Below are 25,015 nucleotides of genomic sequence, written 5' to 3'. Positions count from 1 at the left end.
TGTGGAAAGTATCTTTAAAGGAGAAAGTAAGAAAGTATCTTTAACACCAATCTCCAGAATTGTTCCATAAATTCCCATATTTCAACACCACACCACCATCCTGTCTCAGGATGGAAGGAAATGAAAAATACTGCAGTTATTGGAAGTCTGAAATGAAGAAAGGAAACCCAGAGGCTGGAAGTCTGAAGCAACACACGTAACATGCTAGTAGAACACAGCAGGTCAGGCAGCATCTACAGAGGCAACTGGATGGATGACGTTTCAGGCTGAGACCTAAAAATGCAGGAAGTGATTGGGTCAGGCAACACTTGTTCAGGGAGAAATATTTAGTCTCTCCTGATGAAAGGACTTCAACTTGAAACATTAACTCTGTCTTTTACATAGATAACCTGCCGAGTGTTTCCAGTAGGAACTATGGTGGTTTGCTTTAAGCAGTAACCTATCAGTGTGATGCTGCAGATGTCTCTCAATTCCAACTCAAAAGGAGCCAAGGGCAGACACGTGTTCATCTTGACAGCCTCTGGAAAGTCATCCCTCTATTTTGGTCTGGATTGCTGTGACGGCTACAAGTGGCAAATTCTGGCAAACATGCCCTTTCGCTACATAGACATCCCACTTATTGTTTCCTGCTGAGGATCAGATAAGAAAACTCCCTGAGAGCTTTGTGTAGGTCTTGCTTCTTGTCTCCCCTCTGCCCGCAGTCCTGTTCATTTTCCCAGGAATGCCATTCCTAAAAGGAAGTGTACTATCAGCCCTCCTCATCTGTGAGGGATTGGTTCCGGGACCCCTCGAGGATACCAAAAAACGCAGATGCTCAAGTCCGTTATTCAACCTGTCTCAATACAGTGGACCTTAGGACCCAGTGGAACCCCAGACCTTATTTAACCTGTCTCAGTGCAGTGGACATTAGGACCTGGCAGTGGAGCTCTGAATCCACAGTGTTTCTGTTCACAAAAATAATCATGATCACAATTGAAAATAAAGTGGAAATAATAAAGCGATCGGAAAGAGGTGAAATGCCATCGGTCATTGGAAAAGCGTTAGGCTACAGTCGGTCAACAATCAGAACAATTTTAAAGGATAAAGTGAGAAAGGCCCTGCTCTGATGAAAGCTACAATTATTACTAAGCAACCCAGTGGTTTAATTATTGGGTTTTGGGGTTTTGGATTTTTGATCCTTCACATCAACCTGGCAAGGATGGAGAGTGCGCTCGGGAGCGGTCTGTCACTGGATCGAACTCGGGAATTTCTGTTCCCGAGCCCGGCGCTGAAACATATGTTTCTTAAGTGTTTTATATGCATAGAAAGGTAAAATATATACTATATACTAAGACAAATGTTCGACTAACTGACGCTAAATAATACCAGATGGACCTGTTCCATCTGACTTAGTAAGAGAACTTACTGGTTTTTTTTCATCCCGATCCACGATAAACTACGCACATCCTCCCGTATACTTTAAATCATCTCTAGATTACTTGTAATACCTAATACAATGTAAATGCTATGTAAAATAGTTGTTATACTGAATTGTTTAGGGAATAATGACAAGAAAAAAATGTCTGTACATGTTCGAACAACAAGTGCTGGAAGAGCACTTCCGGGTTTTCTCGATTCGCAGTTGGTTGAATTCGCGCATGCGGAACTCGCGGATAAGGAGGGCCAACTGTGCATGAATACACCTTCTCATAAATCAATCAGCTGGTGCTGATGACAAGTCAACAAGAAGTCTTTAAACATCTGTTACAGATTCATAGTAACTACCAGAAGGAATTGGCCCGTAACCAAACTAAATCAATATTCCGCATGTTCACTGTAGGAGATTAAAATACATTGTTAGTCAGCACTGAGCTCTAAAATGACAGAACTGGTATTAGATGCAGTGTTGCAGTGATTGATATTATGATCTGCCTGCTCTGTTTCCTTTTTGTAAAAGTTCTTTGCATACTTTTGGGAACGAAGTTTACTTTTGGTACCCAAAAATTGAGCTATGTGATCTAATTTTTAACCATAATGTTCTACAATTTGTAGTAACAGTGAGAAATGTTCTTACTAACTACAGTGTCTTACCCACAGCATTCATATAACCAAATAATGACACTTATACTCTACAGCAAGACTGAGTTACAAGAGAAACATGTCATTAGAATGAACGTAATTCTCAATAATGAATCTATAATATCAGTGTTAATGGACCACAATTAAACTGAAATTGGCTTAACTGCATTTAAATAAAATAATTCAAATAAATGGCAGGGCCCTTAGAAATATTGACGTACAGTGGAATCTTGAAATTCAAGTCCATATCTCCTTGCAAGTGGCAACGTACTGTAAGTAGACAACATAGTAAAGAAAGCATATGGCATGCTTGCCTTTTGTTGATTAAGGCACCCAGAGTAAGAGTCAGGAAGTGATGCTGCAGCTGCAGAAATCTTTGACAACACACACAGAATGCTGGAGGAACTCAGCAAGTTGGGCAGTAACTACGGAGGAGGGATGAACAGTCGATGTTTCAGGCCAAGACCCCATTTGTGGCTGGACAGGAAGGGGCAGAAGTCAGAATAAGAGGACTGGAGGGGGGGTAGGGAGTGCACGTTGATGGATGATAGGCGAAGGGGAGAGTTTTATGAAGTAAGCTGGGAGGTGATAGGTGGAAAAGGAGAAGGGTTGAAGAGGAATGTGATAGGGGAGGACAGTGGACCATTGAAGAGAGAAAAGGAGGAGGCACACCAGGGGAAGGTGATGGACAGCTGAGGAGAAGAGAAGTGGTGAGAGGATAACCAGAATGGAGAATGAAAAAAGAGAGGTGGAAGGAGAAAGAAATTACTGGATTAAAGAAATTTATGTTTATGCCATCAGGTGGAAGGCTACCCAGATGTAATATGAGGTGTTGCTCTTCTAACCTGAGTGGCAGTAGAGGAGGCCATGGACGGACACGTTGGAATGAGAAGTTGAAGCAGGAGATCCACCTATTGTGGTGGATGGAGTGAAGGTCCTTGACAAAATGGTCTCGCTGATGTAGAGCAGGCCTCACTGGGAGCACTGGACACAGTAGGTCACCCCAACAGACTCCCAGATCACCTCACCTGGAAGGACTGTTTGGGGCCCTGAAAGGCGGTAAGGGAGCAGGTGCGGCACTTGCCCCTCTTGCCGGGATGTGCCAGGAGGGAGATCAATGGGGAGGGATGAGCGGACAAGAGAATCGTGTATAGAGAGATCCCTATAGAAAGTGGGGAGTGTGTTGCTCAAGACTTCCAGCAACTGCAGACTCTCTTGTGCATAAGTCTTTGGTTAGGCTGCATTGGAGAATTGTGTGCAGTTCTTAGTTCCAATTGCAGGTAGCATGTGAAGGCTTTGGAGTGAATGTAGAAGACATTTACAAGATGCTGCCAAGGTTAGAGAATAATAGCTCTGAGGAGAGATTGGGCAAATTGAACTGTTCTCTGTGGAGCTTCAGATGCCAAAAGGACACCTGGCAGAGGTTTATAAAATTGAGAGACATAAGTAGAAGCCTTTTCTTCTACCAGATTAGAAACGTCAAACACCAGAGGACATAGCTTTAAGTTAAGAGGGGAAAAGTTTGAAGGAGATGTGTAGGGTAAGTTTCTTTTCCACACATAGTAGGTGCATGGAATGTACTGCCAAGAAAGCAGACTCTATCGTGGCACTTTAGGGCATTTATATAGGCACATGGACACGCAGAGTATGGGGGGATAGAAATCACGTGCAGGCCAGATGTGATGAGCTTGTATTGGCATCATGGTCAGCACAGACATGGTAGGCCGAGTGGCCTGTTCTTCAGCTGTAAAGTTCTATGTTCTAAATCATTTCTGCTTGGTTTAATTCTGCGATTGGGAGCAGGGGTTGCTCTATCAAGAGAGGCAAAACAGTTGGGTCTGTAGTCCTTGGATTCTTAATTCTTGGATTAAGAAAGAGACTGCACAGTTTTCCTTCTGAACAGATACTTCCAAGAGGTTAGTGAATGCAAATCGTCTCATTTTCCTATCTCTTTAGGCAAGTGATCCCACATTTGGTTCTATGGTTTTGGTTTGGAACATGTGCTGAATTGTTTTAATACTAAGATGGTGGTAATAATAGGAACTGGTCTGACTAAACAATCTTATTCTGTCAGAACAATGGGAACAGTTGTATTATATAGCCATGCATAATCTTCTCTGGTTTTGTGCTATATGCTATTCACTCCTTTCTTAGAAATGCAACTGAAGAAGGAAGTCCCAGTGTGTTTAACGGCCTGTGTCCATGCTGTGTGGTCTGATCTGAGGCTGAAAATAGCTGACTGGAAATACCAAATGTTGCAAAGGTCAAACATGTATTTATGGTATTTTGGAAAATTGCAATGACTGAAGTCTTAGTCAAAGCTTTTACCTGTGCATTGAAACCTCTCAGCGTTTATCCTTGACTCATTCCTCCCCATCTGATTTCTTGGTAATGTCATCTTCCGACATGGGATCACCAAAGGCTGATAACACCTCCACCCTTTGTTGCTGCTCTGCTGGAAAAAATACATGTCTGGTGTGCAATTTTAGATAAGCTGTCACTTTGCAACTGAACACTGAATTGACCGTTGCCTCAACTTTTATGAACCCTGCCACAAACTTCATTCTGAAACTGACAGTTACTGCCATATCTCACTGCATAAGGCTGTTCAGATCATTGCATATTCAGCTTCAGACCGAGCTTTCAATCCCAGTATTCTAGAACCAGAAGTACCCAAATTCCACCTCTTAACACTGGTCTTCTCCGTCTTTAGACTAAATCTATTTTAGTTTTCTTTCAGCTGAGCTCCTATATTCCACCAGTTCTTCCTGCAGTATGTCCTGCCCACAATCACTGCTGATCATTATAGCTCACGTGGGCTTCGAGTTACCCTGCTTCATAGTGAATGCTGTTAGCTGAATCAGAAACCAAGACTCCACCTTGTGTTTAAATATTGCCACTTATTTTTAATCTTTGAGTGTTGATTAATATAATCACAAGCAGAAATTGCACAGAATTATTCATGGATAAACAGGGCCAGAAGTATATTCTGTTGTACACTGTTGGTCCTTTAATTAAGCTGAATTTAGTTGTCACTGCAACCAACTCACCAAATGCACAGTAAGACTTGTAAGTTCCATCGTGGTTAATGTACCACAAGCAGTTTTAAAGTGCCCACATTTCTGATGGTCCGTGATCAGCTTTTTCCAGTATGGTTGAAAATCTGGACTCCAAACCATTTGCTAAAACTGCAGAGACAGTTTATTTATCTGTTGATGGAAATGTGCAACAGCTATATACTTAACCAAGGTTTCTAAGGTTGCATAAAAGTCACAGCAGATAAATTGCATTAATTTATTTTTGTAGCATTTTAGTAAATCTTGTCAAATCTTGTAGAGGACAGAAAGCAGTCATGAGCTGAACAGAGAGAACGAGCTAAGAAGGAGTAAGTAGGGATGAATGCTCAGGATTCACGGTTGTAGAGACAACAAGGTTCAACTTTAGTAAATGAAACTTTTTTTCAGCTTGCTCACATGTTCCTTCCTTTCTCCCTGTGACCACATTTGATTAATATTAAAGCTGATTATTAGCAATTTTTTTTTACCAAAGCCTTATTTTCTACTGACCTTATCCAATGAGAGAGAATGTTTCTTGAGCTCCTTGAGAAAACTCACTGCTTTCTCAACCTATTCAGTAGACATAAGCAAATCACAGGAAAGATTTCAACAATTCCATTCCACACCCCCCCCACCACCCCCACCACTAGATGGCGTGCTGAGTTCCTCCCCAAAACCAGGTTTTCCCCACCATCCGTAGGTAGAGCATTCCAATGAAACGGTTCGTAAGCCAGAATGTCATAAAGTGAAGAAGCAATTGCCATTTATTTATATGGGAAAAATTTGAGAGCGTTTGCAGACCTAAAAAATAACCTACCAAATCATGCCAAATAACACATAAAACTTAAAACTTAAAATAACAGTAACATATAGTAAAAGTAGGAATGATATGATAAATACACAGCCTATATAAAGTAGAAATACTTCTCTGCAATCATTGCACTGTCCATCGTAACGAAAATCTCACGCAAGCACTCTTGGCAGAAACACTTGGCGCAAATGCTCTTGGCAGAAACACTCTCTCCAGTAACCTTCAAGCTATGGAGTTGCCAAATCATACCAAATAACACATAAAAATACACAGCCTATATAATGTAGAAATAATGTATGTACAGTGTAGTATCACTTACTGGAATCGGGAAGACAGCGAGCACACTGATGATGGTGTGTTAGGCTGAGTCGTCGGAGGTTTGGGTGGTGGGTCACTGTGGTGTCATCTCATCATCATCTGTTTCCATCAGGGCAGGCAGGTCATCTTCTTCTATGTCTGCCTGCCTCGATGTCAAAGGTCGAGGTTCGTCGTCTGCTGTGGCTGACATGGAAGGCTTGAAAAACGACAGTATGCTTGACTGCTTAGCCTCGCGCATTTTTCTATCATACAGTTCTTTGTAAGCACTCAAACCATCCTGCAAATATGCCCTAAACCTACATACCCTTTCAAAATTAAAGTCGTACTTTTCTGGAATCATTGCAGCAAAAATCTCATGTAGTTGCTTTACGTTCGGTCCATTCGCTACTGCATTTAGTTTCGATTGTTATCCTTTCCTCTTCCAATTGCATCAGCTCTTCATCTATCAGTTCTTGGTCAATGGAAAAGAGGCTGCAATAGCTAAATTTGCCTCTGCAGCCTTCACATGAGATTAGAGACTGAAATGTAGAGTGATTTTTCCCCCCCAAAAGACATCTTATTTGTGTTTTGGATTTCTATCATAGAAGACATTTTGATTTTCCTTTGCTGGCCTGTTAGTATTAGGAGTTTGCTTCCCAGAGGTCGGACAACATAGAACGTTTAAATTGTTATTACAATAATTATATGACAGTGCTTTTGATAATATTTCTTTCTCCTTGCCTCTTAGCTTGGGTAACCCTGTCATAACATAATCCTTTTCTGTTATACCCAAATTTTGTTGAATTTGGAGCTGTGAATCAAATTATAGTCATTAAAACTTTCAGAGATTCGATACTCTTATGTCTTTAGGATTGCTTCAATAAAACATGTAGTGATAACTGTCAAGTTTCTATTTCCTTATGTTAAATGATACACTAATACAAAGATTAATGGATAATATATAGGCCGCCTTTAGTTCCTGTGCCGAGACTGATACCAAACAGTGAAGATCAACAAACTGCAAATGTTGGAGATCTGAAATAAAATTAGCCGTGCTGGAAATACTCACCAGGTCAGTCAGCATCCGTGGAAAGTGAAGCAGAATTAATATTTTAGGTCAAAGATCCTTCTTTTGAACTGGGAAAGAGTAAGAGGCAGCTGGAATACTACATGTGAAAAACTACTTTGCAATGAATCATTGATGTGTTATTGGTGAAGTACAAAATATCAAGCAATGGCTTCCTAAGTTAAATAGACCAATACTTTAAAATTTAAGAGGTTAATTTTGTTTGCCTACTTTTGCTTGCAGCTCAGTCAGTTTCACTGAATTAATCAAGCCACGTTCTGCTAAGACAGAATGTCAGAAGTTTTACAATCCCCAGATCATCCAGGTAAGTCAGAACATTTATTTTTCAATATTTGATGCAAATTAATTTCAGTGGTGTCACTGGTGTCAGGGTAAATAAATGCACAAATCTCACAAACCATACAGAGGGATGGGAATGGAAGGTGACCGTCAGTTTAATCTTTCCGCTGATTTCCTTTCCATTCCATCACTCCCTTCCTGAAGCTGGTGTCATGAAGCATAGAGAAGGCTTGATCCACGTGCAGAACAGAGATTATTTTATCAGTAGGCGATAACTTTAATAAACTGCAAAATAACATGCTACAATGGGCCACAAAGCAAGAGAAATCAGATATTTAACATGGCAAGGCAGCAAGCTAACTGGAGGCTAGGTGCAACTGGTTGAGGCTGAGCGAACAAGGATTGTGGCTGAGAGTAGGGTTTAAATAGGCTGCAGGTAGTGAGTTGGAAATGAGTGGCAGGTGGTTCCTGTTGTCTGGGTGGAGACCAGGAGGAGCCTGCATGTGAAGGCCTGACAGGAAGCCCTCCACCCCAAACAGCTGGCCCCAGCAACCCATAATCTCTCCTCTTGGCTCCATCCCTCCCAGCTGACCAGGGACTGCACACCCTGCCCATGATAGTGTGAATCCATCAACTGGTGTATCAAGTACACCAGACCACCATCCGCCATCTTTGGTTCCAGAGGTTCAGGCCTATATGGGTTGAGTGGTCCATGGACAACAGGCTTGGGGCAGGACACGTGGAAGATAGGTGTGATCCTGAAGGACTGTGGCAGCTGGAGACAGTAAGTGTCTGGGTTGATGTGATGAGCAGTCTTAAAGGCCCCAATGAATCAGGGTGAGAGCTTCCAGGAGTCAGTGCACAGGGACAGATCTTGGGTGGACAGCCCTCGGTTGGAGTAGTCTGGCTGAGCACCAGTGGCTATAGGCGCGGTTCACAGCTAGGATAGTCTTCCTTATCGTCATCCAAGCATTCTGGCAGCAGTGAAGCAGAGCTTGGTGGACAGATCCTCCACCATTGGCTCCTCCAGGGGGTGGGGGTAGCAACTGGGGTTGGTAGCCATGAAGTACTTCAAAGAGTGCCATACCCATGATGGAGGAGGCGTGTAGATTGTGGGACAGTTCGGACCAGAGCATATGCTTCTTCCACATGGAAAGACTTGAGGAGGTGAGGCATTGCAGAAGCTTTTCTACTCGCTGATTGGCTCTAACTGTCCATTGGTCTGTGGATGATGGCCAGAGGACAAGCTCACTGAGCTGAAGAGGAGGGAGCAGAAGGCTGCCCACCTGTCCTTGGAAAATTGTGAGCCGTGGAGGCGAACTGCATGATGCAGAACCAGGTCAGGTGAATCAGCGGCTGATGGAAGCTTGGGGAGAGCAAAGAAGTGGGTTGCCTTGGAGAACTGGTCCATCACCATCATGATCACCATGGCCCCAGTGGAGGGTGGCAAACCCAAGAAGAAATCCAAGGCAATGTGTGACCACAGGTGATGAGGGGCTGACAGGGGTCGCGGGAGACCAGAGGATTCCTTGTTGGAGGAGATGGGCTGTGCACATTGAGGGTAGGCAGTGACAAACTGACATTCATCTGCGAACATGGTGGGCCATCAGAACTGGCAATGCAGAAAATCCAGAGACCACCTTGTGCCTGGATGGCCAGATGGGTGAGGAGTGGTCCCATTGCCATTGGCACATACCTGCAGTTGTCAGGTGTGTTGGCTGCAGTAGCCTCGTGCAGTAGGGCCTGGAAGATCTGGTTCTCAAGATCCTAGACAATTGAGGCGAGGATTTGCAGGGATGGAATGATGGGTTGATCTCAATTTCAGCTCAAACCGTCATGACAGGGCATCCACCTTAGTGTTTTCTTGGAACTGGGTCATTAGGAGATGGTGAAATTAAATTGCTGGAAGAAGCGGGCCCACGAGCCTGATGTGGGTTGAGTTGGCTGATCTTTTGTATGAATACGAGGTTCTGGTGGTCAGTACAGACCAGAAAGGGCTTGGTGTTTCGCATCCGACAATGTCTCCATTTAATGGTGAGTAACTTCCTGTCTCTTACTTGATAATGGCATTGTGTAGAGTTGAACATGCGTGATTCATTAGCAAGGGCAAATAAAACTAAGGCAGAGGTAAGTGGAGTGGTCTTTGTTGGAGTGGACAGTGTTAGAATGGGGATTTGAGGCTTTAGCTCTTGGAGGCTTGAGTGAGAAAAGGCGCAAAGCTGTGGTAGATCTTTTCAGTTTATTTATTGTTTCCTTCTTTATAATTGCACAGATAGAGCAGTAGGGAAGCCAGGCAGAATAGCTGAATGCTCCTCTTGCAGGTTGTGAGATGGCAGGGAGACTTTCGGTGTCCCTGACAGCTTTACCTGCAAGAAGTGCATCCAGCTGCAGCTTCTAACACTCCATGTTAAGGAGCTGGAGCTGGAACTGGATGACCTCTGGGTCACTCGGGAGGTTGAGGGGTGATAGGTAGAACATATGAAGAGGTAGTTACACCCAAGGTACAAGACACAGAAAACTGGGTGACGAACAGAAGGGTAAAAGGGGTTAAACAGCTAGTGCAGAGCACCCCTGTGGCTATCCCCCTCACAACAGCTATATCACTTTGGATACTGTTGGGGGGTGACTTCGCGGAGAAAAGTCACAGCATTCAGTCTCTGGCACTGAGTCTGTCTCTGCGGCTCAGGAGGGATGGAGGGAGAAGAGGTGAACTGTCGTGATAGGGGATTCATTAGTTAGGGGAACTAAAGGAGGTTCTATGGACAAGAACAAGATTCCCAAATGGTATGTTGTCTCCTGGGTGCCAGCGACCGTGACATCTTGGATTAAGTCCGCAGCATTCTTAAGGGTGAGGGCGAGCAGCCGGAGGTGATGGTCCATATAGATACCAATGACATAGATAAAAAGAGGAGTGAGGTTCTGCAAAATATTCAGGGAGTTTGGTGCTAAGTTGAAGGACAGGACTCAGGATTGTCACGTGCTAGTGAGGCCAGAAATATGAAGATCATGCAGTTTAACACATGGCCAAGGAGTTGGTGCAGGAGGGAAGGCCTCAAATTTTTGGATCCTTGTACTTTCTCCCAGGGAAGGTGGAATCTGTGCAGAAGAGAAAGTTTGCTCCTAAACTGGAGGGGACAAATATCCTAGTGGTAAGGTTTGCTCATTCTGCATGGAGGCATTTTTAAAAATTGAGATACAGTGTTGTACAGGCCCTTCTTCCCTTCTAACCATGTTGCCCAGTAACCCCTGATTTACCCCTAGCTTAGTCATGGGAAAATTTGCAATGACCAATCAACCTACCAACTGGTACATCTTTGGCCTGTGGGAGGAAACTGGTGCACCCAGAGGAAAGCCCACGTGGTCATGGGGACAACATACAAACTCCAGACTGGCAGTGGTAGCAACGTATTATAAAATGTTGTGCTAACCACTATGCTACCATGCTGCCCCTGGAGCTGAACGATATGGGAACTAGAGTACCAGACCCAAAATAGATGGGGGAGATTTTAAATGGATTTTTTTAAAATTTTGCATCTGTGTTTACTTGGGAGACGGTCAGTGTCAATGGAAGTGAAGCAAAGCAGCAGTAAGGTCATGGACCCTACACAGGTTACAGAGGAGGAGGGGTTTGCTGTCTTGAGGAAAATCTGGGTGGATAAATCCCCAGAGCCTGACAAGGTGTTCCCTCAGACCCTGTGGGAGGCCAGTGCAGAAATTTCAGTGGCCCTAGCAGAGATATTTAAATCATCCTTAGCAACAGGTGAGGTACCAGAGGATTGGAGGATAGCTAATGTTGTTTTATTGTTTAAGAAAGGCTCTAAGAATAAACCAGGAAATTATAGGTCATTGAGCCTGACACCTGTAGTGGGAACGTTTCTGGAAGGTATTCTAAAGGACCAGATATGAGTAGTTAGATAGACAGAATTCAATTAGGGATAGTCAGCAGGCTTTGTGCATGGAAGGTCATATTTAACCAACCTTAGAGTGTTTTGGGAGGTTACCAGGAATATTGATAAAGGCAAGTCTGTGGATGTTATCTACATGGACTTCATGAAGGCATTTGTAAGGTCCCACATGGGAGGTTGCACAATAAGGTTCAGTCACTTGGCATTCAAGATGAGGTAGTAAATTGGATGAGAATGGTAATCGATGGTTGCCTCACTGACTGGAGGCCTGTGACTAGTGGAGTACCACAGGGATCGGTGCTGTGTCTGTTGTTGCTTGTCATCTATATCAATGATCCAGATGATAACATGGTTAACTGGATCAGCAAATCTGCATATGATACCAAGATTGTCAGTGTAGTGGACAGTGAGGAATACTTTCAAACCTTACAGCACGATCTGGACCAGATGGAAAAGTTGGCTGAAAAATGACAGATAGAATTTAATGCAGACAAGAATGAGGTCTTGCACTTTGGGAGGACTAACCAGGGTAGATTCTACACAGTGAGCTGTAGGGCATTGAAGAGTACGGCAGAACAAAGGGATCTGGGAAAACAGGTCCAAAATTCATTGAAAGTGGTGTCACAAGTAGATAGGGTCATAAAGGAAGCTTTGGCACATTGGCTTTCATAGATCAAAGTATTGAGTACATGAGTTGGGATGTTGTGTTGAAGTTGTATAAGACATTAGTGAGGCCTAATTTAGAGTATTGTGTGCAGTTTTGGCTACCGACCTACAGGAAAGATATAATTAATACTGAAAGAGTATAGAGATTGGAGAACCTTAGTTAATAGGGAAGATTGAACAGTTTAGGACTTAATTCCCCAGAACACAGAAGGCTGGGTGAGATTTGATAGAGGTATACAAAATTATGAGGGGAAAAGATAGGGTAAATGCAGGCAGTCTGTTTCTACTGAGGCTGGGTGAGACTACAACTAGAAGTCATGGGTTAAAGGTGAAAGATGAGATGTTTAAGGGGAATATGAGGGGAAACTTCACTCAGAGAGTGGTGAGAGTGTAGAACAAGCAACCAGTGCAAGTCGTGGATGGGATTTTAATTTCAACAGTTAAGAGACGTTTAGATAGGTACGTGGATGGGAGTGGTAGTGAGGGTTATGGTCCGGTTGCAAGTCAGTGGGACCACGCAGTTTAAATGGTTCAGCATTGACTCGATGGGCCAAAGGGCGTGTTTCTGTGCTGTAGTTTTCTATGACTGTAAGAAGGCACAAGGGTGAGTCATCCCACCTGGTCCTCGCTGGGAGAGGACGGCCCTGGCACCCACGTCCAATGTATCTGCCTCTACCACTGAGAGTCCAGAGGGGATTTGGATGCCAGAGAATGGGAGCAGCAGTGAAGCATCTCTTCAGAATCAGGTTTAATATCACCAACGTACATTGTCAAATTCATTGTTTTGCAGCAGCAGTTCATTGTAATATATAGTATTATAAAATTTAAATTACAATAAGTAGTATTTATTAAAAATATTCAATAGTAATGCAAAAAGACAGGACTGAGGAGATATTCATAGCAGAGGGGAAGAAGCTACCCCCTTGTGCAATTGGATCCCGGCTTTCCTCACTTGTAGATTCCAGTCAGTTCCGGTTGGCAAAAACATCTCCTCTACAATCTCAAAACGCAAACAACAGGAATTCTGCAGATACTGGAAATTCAAGCAACACACATAAAAGTTGCTGGTGAACGCAGCAGGCCAGGTAACATCTCTAGGAAGAGGTGCAGTCAACGTTTCAGGCCGAGACCCTTCATCAGGACAAACTGAAAGAAGAGTGAGTAAGGGATTAGGTGAGGTATAATATGTTGGACCCGGAGGCTGGCGGAGTGGTAGGTGAGGAATAATATGTTGGACCTGGAGGCTGGTGGGGTGGTAGGTGAGGAATAATATGTTGGACCCGGAAGCTGGTGGGGTGGTAGGTGAGGAAATCACCTACCACCCCACCAGCCTCCGGGTCCAACATATTATTCTCCGTAACTTCTGCCACCTCCAACGGGATCCCACCACTAAGCACATCTTTCCCTCCCCCTCCTCTCTGCATTCCGCAGGGATCGCTCCCTACGCAACTCCCTTGTCCATTCGTCCCCCCCATCCCTCCCCACTGATCTTCCTCCTGGCACTTATCCGTGTAAGCGGAACAAGTGCTACACATGCCCTTACACTTCCTCCCTTACCACCATTCAGGGCCCCAAACAGTCCTTCCAGGTGAGGCAACACTTCACCTGTGAGTCAGCTGGGGTGATATACTGCGTCCGGTGCTCCCAATGTGGCCTTTTATATATTGGCGAGACCCGACACAGACTGGGAGACCGCTTTGCTGAACACCTATGCTCTGTCCGCCAGAGAAAGCAGGATCTCCCAGTGGCCACACCTTTTAATTCCACATGCCATTCCCATTCTGACATGTCTATCCACGGCCTCCTCTACTGTAAAGATGAAGCCACACTCAGGTTGGACGAACAACACCTTATATTCCGTCTGGGTAGCCTCCAACCTGATGGCATGAACATCGACTTCTCTAACTTCCGCTAATGCCCCACCTCCCCCTTGTACCCCATCTGTTACTTATTTTTATGCACACATTCTTTCTCTCACTCTCCTTTTTCTCCCTCTGTCCCTCTGAATATACCCCTTGCCCATCCTCTGGGTTCCCCCCCCCCCGTCTTTCTTCCCGGACCTCCTGTCCCATGATCCTCTCATATCCCTTTTGCCTATCACCTGTCCAGCTCTTGGCTCCATCCCTCCCCCTCCTGTCTTCTCCTATCATTTTGGATCTCCCCCTCCCCCTCCAACTTTCAAATCCCTTACTCACTCTTCCTTCAGTTAGTCCTGACGAAGGGTCTCGGCCTGAAACGTCAACTGCACCTCTTCCTAGAGATGCTGCCTGGCCTGCTGCGTTCACCAGCAACTTTTATGTGTGTTCCTCTACAATCTCCATCAGCACAGGGGTATCGCAGGGATGTGTACTTAGCCCCCTGCTCTACTTGCTATGACTGTGTGGCTAAGTACAGCTCCAACACTATATACAGTTTTGTTGATGACACCACTGTGTGGGCTGTATCAAATGGGGTGATGAATCAGCGTACAGGAGGGAGATTGAAAACTGGGCTGAGTGGTGTAATAACAACAACCTCTCACCCAATTCAATAAGACCAGGGAAATGATTGTGGACTTCAGGACAGGAGGTTGATAGGTTCTTGATTAGTCAGGGTGTCAAAGGTTACGTGTAGGAAGCAGAAGAATGGGGTTGAGAGAGGTAATAAATCAGCCATGATGGAATGGCAGAGAAGACTTGATGGGCCAAATGGCCCAATTCTGCTCCTATGCATTATGGTCTTGGTCTATCAATTCATTTGTCTTCACTAATATTAGTGAAAAACAGCTGTTGTAGAGGACAGGGCATAATTGAGCATAATTCTGCTTTGGTAGCTTATCTCAAGGTTGTCACTTGACATTATGGAATGAATTAGTTGGATTTGCACGCTCGTAATATGAAGTTTAAAATTTTTGGTATTTAGATGTTTTCTTAAAATCTATTTTTTTTTAAAGCCAACATCAAGTTGTCTGAGATGTGTGCCAGTAAGGACAATACAAAGCAATCCCCATATTCAGTGGAAACCCCTTATGGATTCCACCTGGACCTGGACTTCCTGAAATATGTTGATGACATAGAAAAAGGAAATACCATCAAGAAGGTTTACATCCAGAAGAAAACCAAGCAACCAAAATATAGCACATTGCCTAGAAATTTCAGTATCACCAATACTCAATTCTCCTCAGCTGATTCTCATTCTTGTGGAAGGTATGGGGACAAATGCAAGATCACTTCTTCCCAGGCACCTAACAACAGATGTAAAGGGGCCAGCATCCAGGAGCTATTTAAAAGTTCTCTGTGTAACTATGAATCATCACTATCACAACCTAAACTGTATGATTACAGATCAGGAAAGACTTTATCTAATGCCAGGGAAAGTTTTGTGGAGAATGGACTGACTCCCCACAGCTGGATAAAACCTCCCCTTCTAAGGACATCCAGTGCACCAGTTGATTTCAAGGAGCGGAGTTCTGAAGAACAACATCAAAGACTTTCCACGTCCCAGCAAAAATTAGACCCATCACAAAATTGTGGCTTCAGTACGCTGGGCAATGCAATTATCCGGGAGAACTACACCATCACTGAAGTTGCACCACAGTTAAACGTGCCGTCGACTGAGGTCGGTCAGCTACAGCAGCAAGTAAAGCTTGTTCAGGGTAGAAACAGTGAGATGCAGGAGCAAGTAAAGACCATTACTGAACTCAAGCAGCAAGTACGTGTGTTACAGGAAGAAAAAGAACAGCTCTGTATTCAGTTGAAAATTCATCAGAATGCAACGCAGACTTCTGTCCCAGAGATGAAATTTGATAATAACGGAGACAAAACCAACTACGTCACAGCAGGAAACCAAAGCAGTTCTTCGGTCACACCAGGTGGATCAGAAACAGTAGGAGGTCGGACATCACTCCCGATCAAAAGTATAGCCTCTGAGTTCCTCAGCTCAGATGAAAAATTCCAAAGTGAAAAAGTGACCAACCTTGATGATCAAATTAAACTTGTTTCAAACGTTACTGTAAGTGGAAATGAAAACGTTGATTTCAGTACCCGTAAGGAAGCCTTTCAGAACTCCTGCGCTGTAGAAGACAATGAACACAGAACGAGGGATGTGGGTATTCAAGTTACCAGTGGGGAGATGGGGCTGGTATTTGTACCACACTCAAGCACAGAGAAGTTTTCCATTAAAGAACCAGGAACCGTACAGGAAAATCAGCTTAAAGGTGGAACTCAAGAACCCAAGTTGGCAGAGGAAACTGTAGTCCCCAAGGATAATAGAAATATTGTCTCCTCAAATAATCTGGAAGATCCAGCTGTACATTTTGAAAGGAAATGTACACAAGACCAAACTGAGGTACCCGGTGCAGTTACCCAGCCTACAAATCAAAGCAATCGAGGTATCACTGAACTCAAATTTGGACTCCTTGAACCAAGTGAATCAAAACAAATGTGCAAGCATGATATCGAGCCAGGCCTCCAACCAGTCACCAGGTCAATACATCGCGAAGAGTGCAGTGCAAGTGCAGCACACACAAATCTAATAGAGACACGCAGTGTAGGGGTCTGTACAGATCACATCGCCGTCAGTAATGCAGATGTTATGGCAGTTGTTGAAACAAGTGAGAAAGCGACAGATGCTGCGGTCCACGTATGCAGCAAGGCTGTTGAGACTGACCATGACTTATCACTGCGCTGCATGTGTCATGTCAGCAGCAGCAAGGTGAACAAAGACTGCAGTGCCGTGTGTGACGACAACACTGAGAGTGATTCTGACGGTCTGAAGAACATTCAGAGCGGTTCTGCTGCTGGGAGCAATGCCACGAAGGATAATGACATAGAACGTCCAGTTGCTGTCAAATGCCAAGGCAGTGGATGTGAAAAATATGAATCCCAAGATACTTTCCATGACTTCCCTCAGCCTGAATCCCAGATGATTTCAACAAAGCCTGAATTAGCCCAAAGTATTAAAACAATCGAGGGTCTTTTATGCAAACAGCAGTCTTTTTTGGAGCAAAACTACCCTGAATTGGCACAGAACTTCAAAAAACTTTGTTCGAGTATAGGGTCCCTCAGCATTCAGCTGATAAATTCTCTTCAGCCATCGACTCCATCACTTCCCATGCTTGATCAATCAGAAAGGAACTCTGCTAAAAAGGAGTGTGAACCAGGTAAGATCAGTCTGACAGATTTACATAACTAATAATAGATTTTCATCCAAATCAACTGTTCAAGTAAATGCTCTAGTTGTCTCTTTCAGTGCCCTTCTTTCCTTAATGAGGTCTAGTTCCATGGGAGCCTGTTCATGATTGCCAATTGACCATTCCTAATGAGTGAACTTTGTTGCTGTATGTTGCCAGATTGCTTGATCCCAGGAGGGATCTCTAATACTCTGCCTGGTGAGTCATCATAAAGCATTCGCTCTGGATTTCACCACTCCCAGTAAGTCCCATCGCAGTTGTTTAACCTAAGCCTACTAAATAAGCATCCCAACAAGCAGGTCGACATAAAGTGATGGAAAATACTGCATAAGTAACAATAAACTGTAACCCAGTTAAAATAAAATAAGTTGGTTAACCTAAAATAAGACGACTAAAATTAAGGTAAGGCAATTAAAATGAAACTGAAATAATTTCAGCAAAATTTCAGCCAACCTGTAAAAACAGTGGAGATTATTCAAAAATTAAAAGGCTCATGTGTAATACCAGGTTTGAAGAAGCATGAGATAAAGATTAGCCTTATTTGACACATCTAAATTGAAACAAAGAGTGAAATGTGTTGTTTGCATCGACAACCAACACAGACTGTGGATGTGCTGAGGGTAGCCTGCAAGTGTTGCCATGTTCCAGCAGCAACATAGAATGCCCACAATTTACTCGCCCGTGCATCCTTGGAATGTCGGGGGTAATCAGGGCAGCCAGGGGAAACTCGTGGTTCTGGTAAGAACATACCAACTCCTTACAGAAATCATCATCATCATCATCAGGTGAGAACATACCAACTCCTTACAGAAATCAGTAGGAATTAAACCCTTTCACTCTCACTATAAAGCGTTAGGCTAATCCCTCAGCTACCATACCACCCTTCCGCTTCTGTGCCAATATCCTCCCCCCTCCTCCCACGCTACCAGACTGTATTATACCTGAAAGAACAGATTATTAGATGGTTTTTCTGGCGCTCTGTTCCTTGGTTGGGGTGGAAACTTGTCAATTTTGCATGCTTTACATTTTGTACACTTATCATTCACTCAAGTTTGTAAACAACAGTTTGGAAGAGAAATTTTGCATGTGATCGATGTCTATTGTCTGGCTAATTTTGCTGTTCTCTAATTATACAACAGAAATAGACATGGTATGGCAAATTCTGCAGTTGCTAGGTATCTGAAATATAAAAATCAACAGAAATTGTTGCAAATACTATAATTGTTGTTATAATTGTTGCAAAGTCCAGCAGAATCTGAAGGGAGATGATAGAAACAATTAATATTTTAGGCTGATGTCCGTTAATCAGAACTGCATCTGGTGAAATGTCATTGGCATGTAACAATGCATATACCCGTTTTATTATAGTAAGGGCCATTCGTCTAGGTATTTTTTGTTGTTGTACACAGCTCAGCCTTTCTTGGATATCCTTTAATTTCTTCTCAGTTGCTTATCTGGTTTCCTTTAGAAAACATCCAGCTTTTCGCCTCAACAACTGTTGTTTGATAGCAACTTCATTATTGCTCTCACTTTAAGAAAAGAAATCTCTCCCTATCTTGCTAATTTGTTACTAACATTGTATTTATGGCCATTTGTTTTGTTTCCTGTTCATTTCCATGGATGCTGCCTGACATGACGAGTTCCTCCAGCATTTTGTGTATGTTACCTGAAGTCACGTTCACTCTACATCTGCCATATTCAGTCTGTTCATAGCCTCTCGATCTTCCCTATCCTAAAGGAAAATATCACAGACTGTATTATCTTTTACACAATTGCTCTCATAAATCATCTTGCGCTTTGAATATCTTCCAATGTTTTTATACCCTTTATGAAAACATTGAGACCAAATCAGTGTAACGTGCAGTATAATTTATGATCTGTGTGTTGTCTGAATCTACTGCACAGTATATTCCCATGATGCTGCTGCAAGCATGTTTATCCTTGTTTTGTACCTCACCGCACTTGACATTAAACTTGACTTGGATTCCATGCAAATATATTTTTCTGATTTCTCGTGTATATCCGTAGAATAAATAGAGATGTTTTGTTTTCATTCGTTCTGCCATCCTATGCTGCTGCTTTTCATAATTCTGTTTCCCTGGAATACTCTGCACTTATAAACATTCAGTTTACTTCAGAAGTGTAGATGAACGTTTTTTTTCCTTCCAATAGTATCATGCCATATTTATTAAAATTAAATTCATTTGCTGTGTAGTTGCTCAGTTTAAATTACCCAATATTACTTGCTTTCTCAGTGTTAGCTACTCCTTGCAGTTAGATGATGTGGCACCATTGTTTGCCTAAATTATTAGCATAAAATTATAAGTGCGTAATACTATTCAGTACTATTTTCTTGTGAAACATGGCATCTCCTCTTTCTCCAATCTGAGTAGCCACTCTTCATGACTGTTCCCTGCTTTTCAATGTCTCTTAGGTGATTTATTATCAGCAAAGCTAATCTACCCCTGAATCCATGTGCTGTAGTCTTTAATACAAGCCTGTTATGTAAAACATTTTGGAAAAAGTCCAAGAATATCATCACCCTCCTGGCACAAATCAAGAAGTGTATATTTATTTAAAGAGCACAATATGGACGCCTTGTGTAGTGCATTTCCAGATTCCGAACAAGATTTTCTGGAGACAGCAAAATCAGAGACAACTTTGCAGGAAGAAAGGTAATCATTAAACTGCCAGTAAGACTGTGGGGAACATAGGGGTAGTGCTATTAGAGGTATTCTCTCAACAGTCTTGGCTTAGTTCTGACTTCCAATACAGTTTGTGCAGAATTTGCACCTTCTCTCTGTAGTCCTGAGTGCTCCAGTTTCCCCCGATATTACATACATGCAGGTTGTGAAGTTAATCAAACTATAAATTGCCAGCACAAGAGAAATCTGGTCATTCATGGAATCAGAATCAGAATTTATTATCACTAGCATGAGTCGTGAAATTTGTTAACTAAGCAGCAGAAGTTCAATGCAATACATAATATAGAAAAAAATAATAAGTAAATCAATTGCAATATATGTACATTGAATAGATTAAAAATCATGCAAAAACAGAAATAATATATCTTTTAAAAGTGAGGTAGTGTCCAAGGATTCAATGGCCATTTAGAAATCGGATGGCAGAGGGGAAGAAGCTGTTCCTGAATCGTTGAGTGTGTGCCTTCAGGCTTCTGTATCTCCTACCTGGTGGTAACAGTGAGAAAAGGGCATACCCTCGGTGCTGGAGGTTCTTAATAATGGACACTGTCTTTCTGAGACACCGCTCCTTGAAGATGTCCTGGGTACTTTGAAGGCTAGTCCCAAGATGGAGCCGACTAAATTTACAAACCTCTGCAGCTTCTTTCGGTCCTGTGCAGTAGCACCCCCCCCCCACCCCCCAATACCAGACAGTAATGCAGCCTGTCAGAATACTCTCCATGGTACATCTATAGAAGTTTTTGAGTGTATTTGTTGACATACCAAATCTCTTCAAAGTCCGAATGAAGTATAGCCACTGTCTTGCTTTCTTTATAACTGCATCGATATGTTGGGCCTAAGTTAGGTCCTCCGAGATCTTGACACCCAGGAACTTGAAATTGCTCACTCTCTCCACTTCTGATCCCTCTATGAGGATTGGTATGTGTTCCTTCAACTTACCGTTGCTGAAGTCCACAATCACCACTTTCGTCTTGCCAATGTTGAGTGCCAGGTTGTTGCTGCGACACCACTCCACTAGTTGGCATATCTTTTTCCAGTACGCCCTCTCGTCACCTGCTGAGATTCTACCAACAATGGTCGTATCATCAGCAAATTTGTAGATGGTATTTGAGCTATGCCTAGCCATGTAGTCATGGGAACAAAGTAAGCATAACACACAGAATGAGAACAACAAAATTCATTATCCCTCCCTATTTATCCCTGGAGTCACCAAAATGACAGGTTTTGAGTCATATGTCAGCCATTTTGGAGAATAAGACATAAGATTATAGGAGAAGAGTTAGGCCATTCAGCCCATCACATTGCTCCACTATTTCATTATGGCTGATCCATTGCCCTCTCAACCCCATTCTCCTACCTTCTCCCCGTAACCTTTCTTGCCCTGTCTAATCAAGAACCTATCAACTTCCACCTTAAATACACCCAGTAACCTGGCCTCCATAGCTACCTGTGGCAAAGTATTCCACAGATTCACCACTCTCTTACACAATAAATTCTTTCTCATTTCTGTTCTAAATGGACGTCCCTCTATTTTGAATTTGTGCCCACTGGTCCTAGATTCCCCCACAATAGGACACATCTTCTCCACATCTACACTAACTAGGCACTTCAATAGTCAATACGTTTCAGTGAGATCCCGCACCCTCATTCCTCTAAATTTCAGCGAGTACAGGCCCAGTGCCATCAATCGCTCCTCATACAATAAACCTTTCTCATTCTCGTGAACCTTCTCCAGTGTCAGCACATCATCATCATCATCAGGTGCTGTGCCCAGTTTGAGCTTTGACTGCCATGGCCCACATACTCCTGTTTCGGGTCAAGTGGATCAATTCATTGGTATTCATTTCCAGTTCTCTGGCTGCTGTCTCCATCATCATTTGTCTTTGTCTTCCTCTTGCTTTCTTCCCTTCAATCTTTCCCGTAATTACCGTGCATTCTAACTCCTCTTTCCTAATCACAAGTCCAATGAAGTTACATTGCCTTTTCATGATCTCATACATTATTTCTCTTTTTGTGTTTGCTCTGTTCATGACATCCTCGTTAGATATTTGTTTCATCCATGATATTCTTTGCATCCTCCTCAAAAACCACATCTCTGCTGTTTCTATTCATTTCCTCATGTTAGTAGATATTGTCCAACATTCTGAGCCATATAACATAACTGGATAAACGTAACGTTTCAGTACTCTGAGGCGGGTTGTCATGCCTAGTTTAGTGTTGGTCAGTATACTCTTCATTCTCGTAAAGGTGTCTTTTGCCATCCCTATTCTTCTTTTGATGTCCATGTAGCATCTGCCATCTGATGTCACCCAGCTTCCCAAGTAGCAAAAGTTCTGTACTTGTTTTATGTCTTCCCCGTTTATTCTCAGCCTGCAAATAGGATTCTCCTTCTTTATGGATATCACCATACATTCTGTCTTTTTGCACTTGATAGATAGACTTATTTTTGCACTTTTTTCAACAACTATATCAATTAAGTTTTGTAGTTCTTCCTTCGTATTTGCAATTTACACAGTCTCATCTGCATATCTGAAATTATTGATATTTTTCACCGCCAATTTTGATTCCTAAGATATCTCTTATTTTTTGTAATATTGTTTCACTGTGCACATTAAATAAATCAGGGGAGAAAACACACCCTTGTCTAACACCTCTCTTGATTTTCGTAAACTGACTCACTTCTCCATCTATTCTTACAGTGGCAGTTTGTTCCCAGTACAGATTTCTGATTAGGCGGAGGTCTTCCGAATCTAGATCTAGAGTTTTCTGTAGTATTTCAAATAACTTATTGTGCTTCACTTTATCAAATGCTTTTGTGTAGTCAATAAAACAAACAAAACAAACCTTTTCACTTTTGAATAGCTCGTTCTGATAGTATCCTTAACATTAATATTGTGTTTCTTGTACCTTTGTCTTTCACAAAACCACATTGTTCTTTACCTATTTCAGCTTGTATCTTACTTTTAGCTCTTGTCATCAAAATTCTTAGAAGTATCTTGGTGATATGACTTAATAAACTTATGGTCCTATGTAATTCACATTTTATTGCTCCAGGTTTCTTAGGAAGAGTGATAAATACTGATTTTTTTCATCTCTTCTGGTATAATTCCAGTCTCATAAATGTCATTGATTAAATCAATAAAGTTTTTCAATTCCATAATCTTCAAGGGTGATAATTTGTTCTATTACTAATTCATCAGGAACTGCTGCCTTGCCTTTCCTTCATCTTATTTATTGCATTACGAACTTCAGGTTTTAAAATACTTGGACCTTCAATGTTTTTCTTAATTTCTGGTTTTTCGCCTCTATCATCTTCAAACAATTCCTGTATATACTCAGTCCATCTGTTCATAATCTCATCTTTTTCCATGATAATGGTACCGTCTTTTGCTTTCAAACATCCACCTGAAGAACAGAGGAGCTTTTTACCAGTGATATTCTTGAAGAATAAATGGATGACAGATTAAATCAAAAATCTAATGGAAGAAAGGAGACGGAAGAAAGCAAATCCTGTCGAATATAAGTCCTTAGATAAAAAAGTTAAAAGCTTATGTCAAAAAGCCAAAGAAGAATGGTTAAACCAGGAATGTGATCAAATAGAAAGAATCCCTATTACTGATCCAAAAAGGTGTCAGCGCAACCTTTCTTAAATAAGGGGCCCAAAACTGCTCACAATACTCCAAGTGAGGCCTCACCAGTGCTTTATAAAGCCTCAACACTAAACCCTTATTTTTGTATTCTAGTCCTCTCAAAATAAATGCTAACATTGCATTTGCCTTCCTCACCACTGACTCAAACTGCAAATTATCATTAGGAAATTCTGCACAATGATTCTCAAGTCCCTCTGTGCCTCATTTTTTTTTCAATTTTCTCCACGCTTAGAAAATAGTCTAGGCCTTTATTCCCACTATCAAATTGCATGACCATACACTTCCTGGCACTGTATTCCATATCCACTCTCCTAGTCTGTCTAAGTCCCTGCTTCATCAAAGTTACCTGCTCCTCCACCTACCTTCCTATCATCAGCAAACTTGGCCATAATACCATCAATTCCAACATCTAAATTATTGACGAACTGTACAATGTAAAAAGAAGTGGTCCCAACACCAACTCCTGTGGAATACCACTACTCACCAGCTGCCAATCAGAGAAGGCTCCCTTTATTCCCACTCTCTGACTACTGCCAATCAGCCAATGCTCTATCCATGCTAGTATCTCTCCTGTAATACCATGGGCTCCTGCAATGTTAAGCAGCTTCATACATGGCACATTGTCAACGGTCTTCTGAAAATCCAAGTACACAACATCCATCAATTTTTTTTGTCTATTCTGCTTGTTATTTATTCAAAGAATTCCAACAGATTTGTCAGGCAATATTTTCCCTTAAGGAAACTATGCTGATGTGGCTTATTTTACATGTGTCTCTAGGTACCCAAAACCACATCCTTAACAATCGACTCCAGCATCTTCCCAACCACTGAGGTCAGGCTAACTGACCTATAGTTTCCTCCCTCCCTTCTTGAAGAGTGAAGTGACACTAGCATTGTTCTGGAGGACTGGAAATTTTCAAGAAGCTGTTAACTCATGAAAAATCATTACTAATGCCTCTACAGTCTCTTCAGCTATTTCTTTCAGAAATTTGGGTGTAGTCCATCTGCTCCAGGTGACTTAGTCAGACTGTTCAGGCTTCCCAAGCACCTCATCCCCACTGATAACAACTGCACTCATTTCTGCCCCCAACACTCTTGAACTTCCAGCATACTGCTAGTGTCTTCCATAGTACGGACTGATGTAAAATACTTATTCAGTTCATCTGCCATTTCATTATCCCTCATTTCTACCTCTCCAGCAGTCTAATATCTACTCTCACCTCTCTTTTACTCTTTATGTATCTGAAAAATCTTTGTGGAACCTCTTTGATAATTTTGGCTAGCTTACCTTCATTTTTAATTTTCCCTCCACCCCATGACCTTTTTAGTTGCCT

At 42.4% G+C, this 25,015-nt stretch overlaps 1 protein-coding gene across 7 annotated transcripts in view; it reads left to right on the top strand.

The window, feature by feature from the left end:
- LOC134354761 (KN motif and ankyrin repeat domain-containing protein 1-like) overlaps positions 1-25,015 on the top strand; it is a 121,506-nt gene that overhangs the window by 65,070 nt on the left and 31,421 nt on the right. For all 7 annotated transcript variants that reach the window (XM_063063982.1, XM_063063980.1, XM_063063979.1 and 4 more), the window contains exons 2-3: positions 7,532-7,613; positions 15,092-17,299. In XM_063063982.1, coding sequence (XP_062920052.1) covers positions 7,580-7,613; positions 15,092-17,299 — 2,242 coding nt within the window. In that variant the 5' untranslated portion in view covers positions 7,532-7,579. The remainder of the gene's footprint in view (positions 1-7,531; positions 7,614-15,091; positions 17,300-25,015) is intronic.

This window comes from Mobula hypostoma, chromosome 12, assembly GCF_963921235.1.
Source record: "Mobula hypostoma chromosome 12, sMobHyp1.1, whole genome shotgun sequence".
Lineage (NCBI taxonomy): Eukaryota > Metazoa > Chordata > Chondrichthyes > Myliobatiformes > Myliobatidae > Mobula > Mobula hypostoma.
The sequence above is the reverse complement of the archived record's forward strand: the minus strand, read 5'-3'. Positions and strand labels throughout refer to the sequence as shown.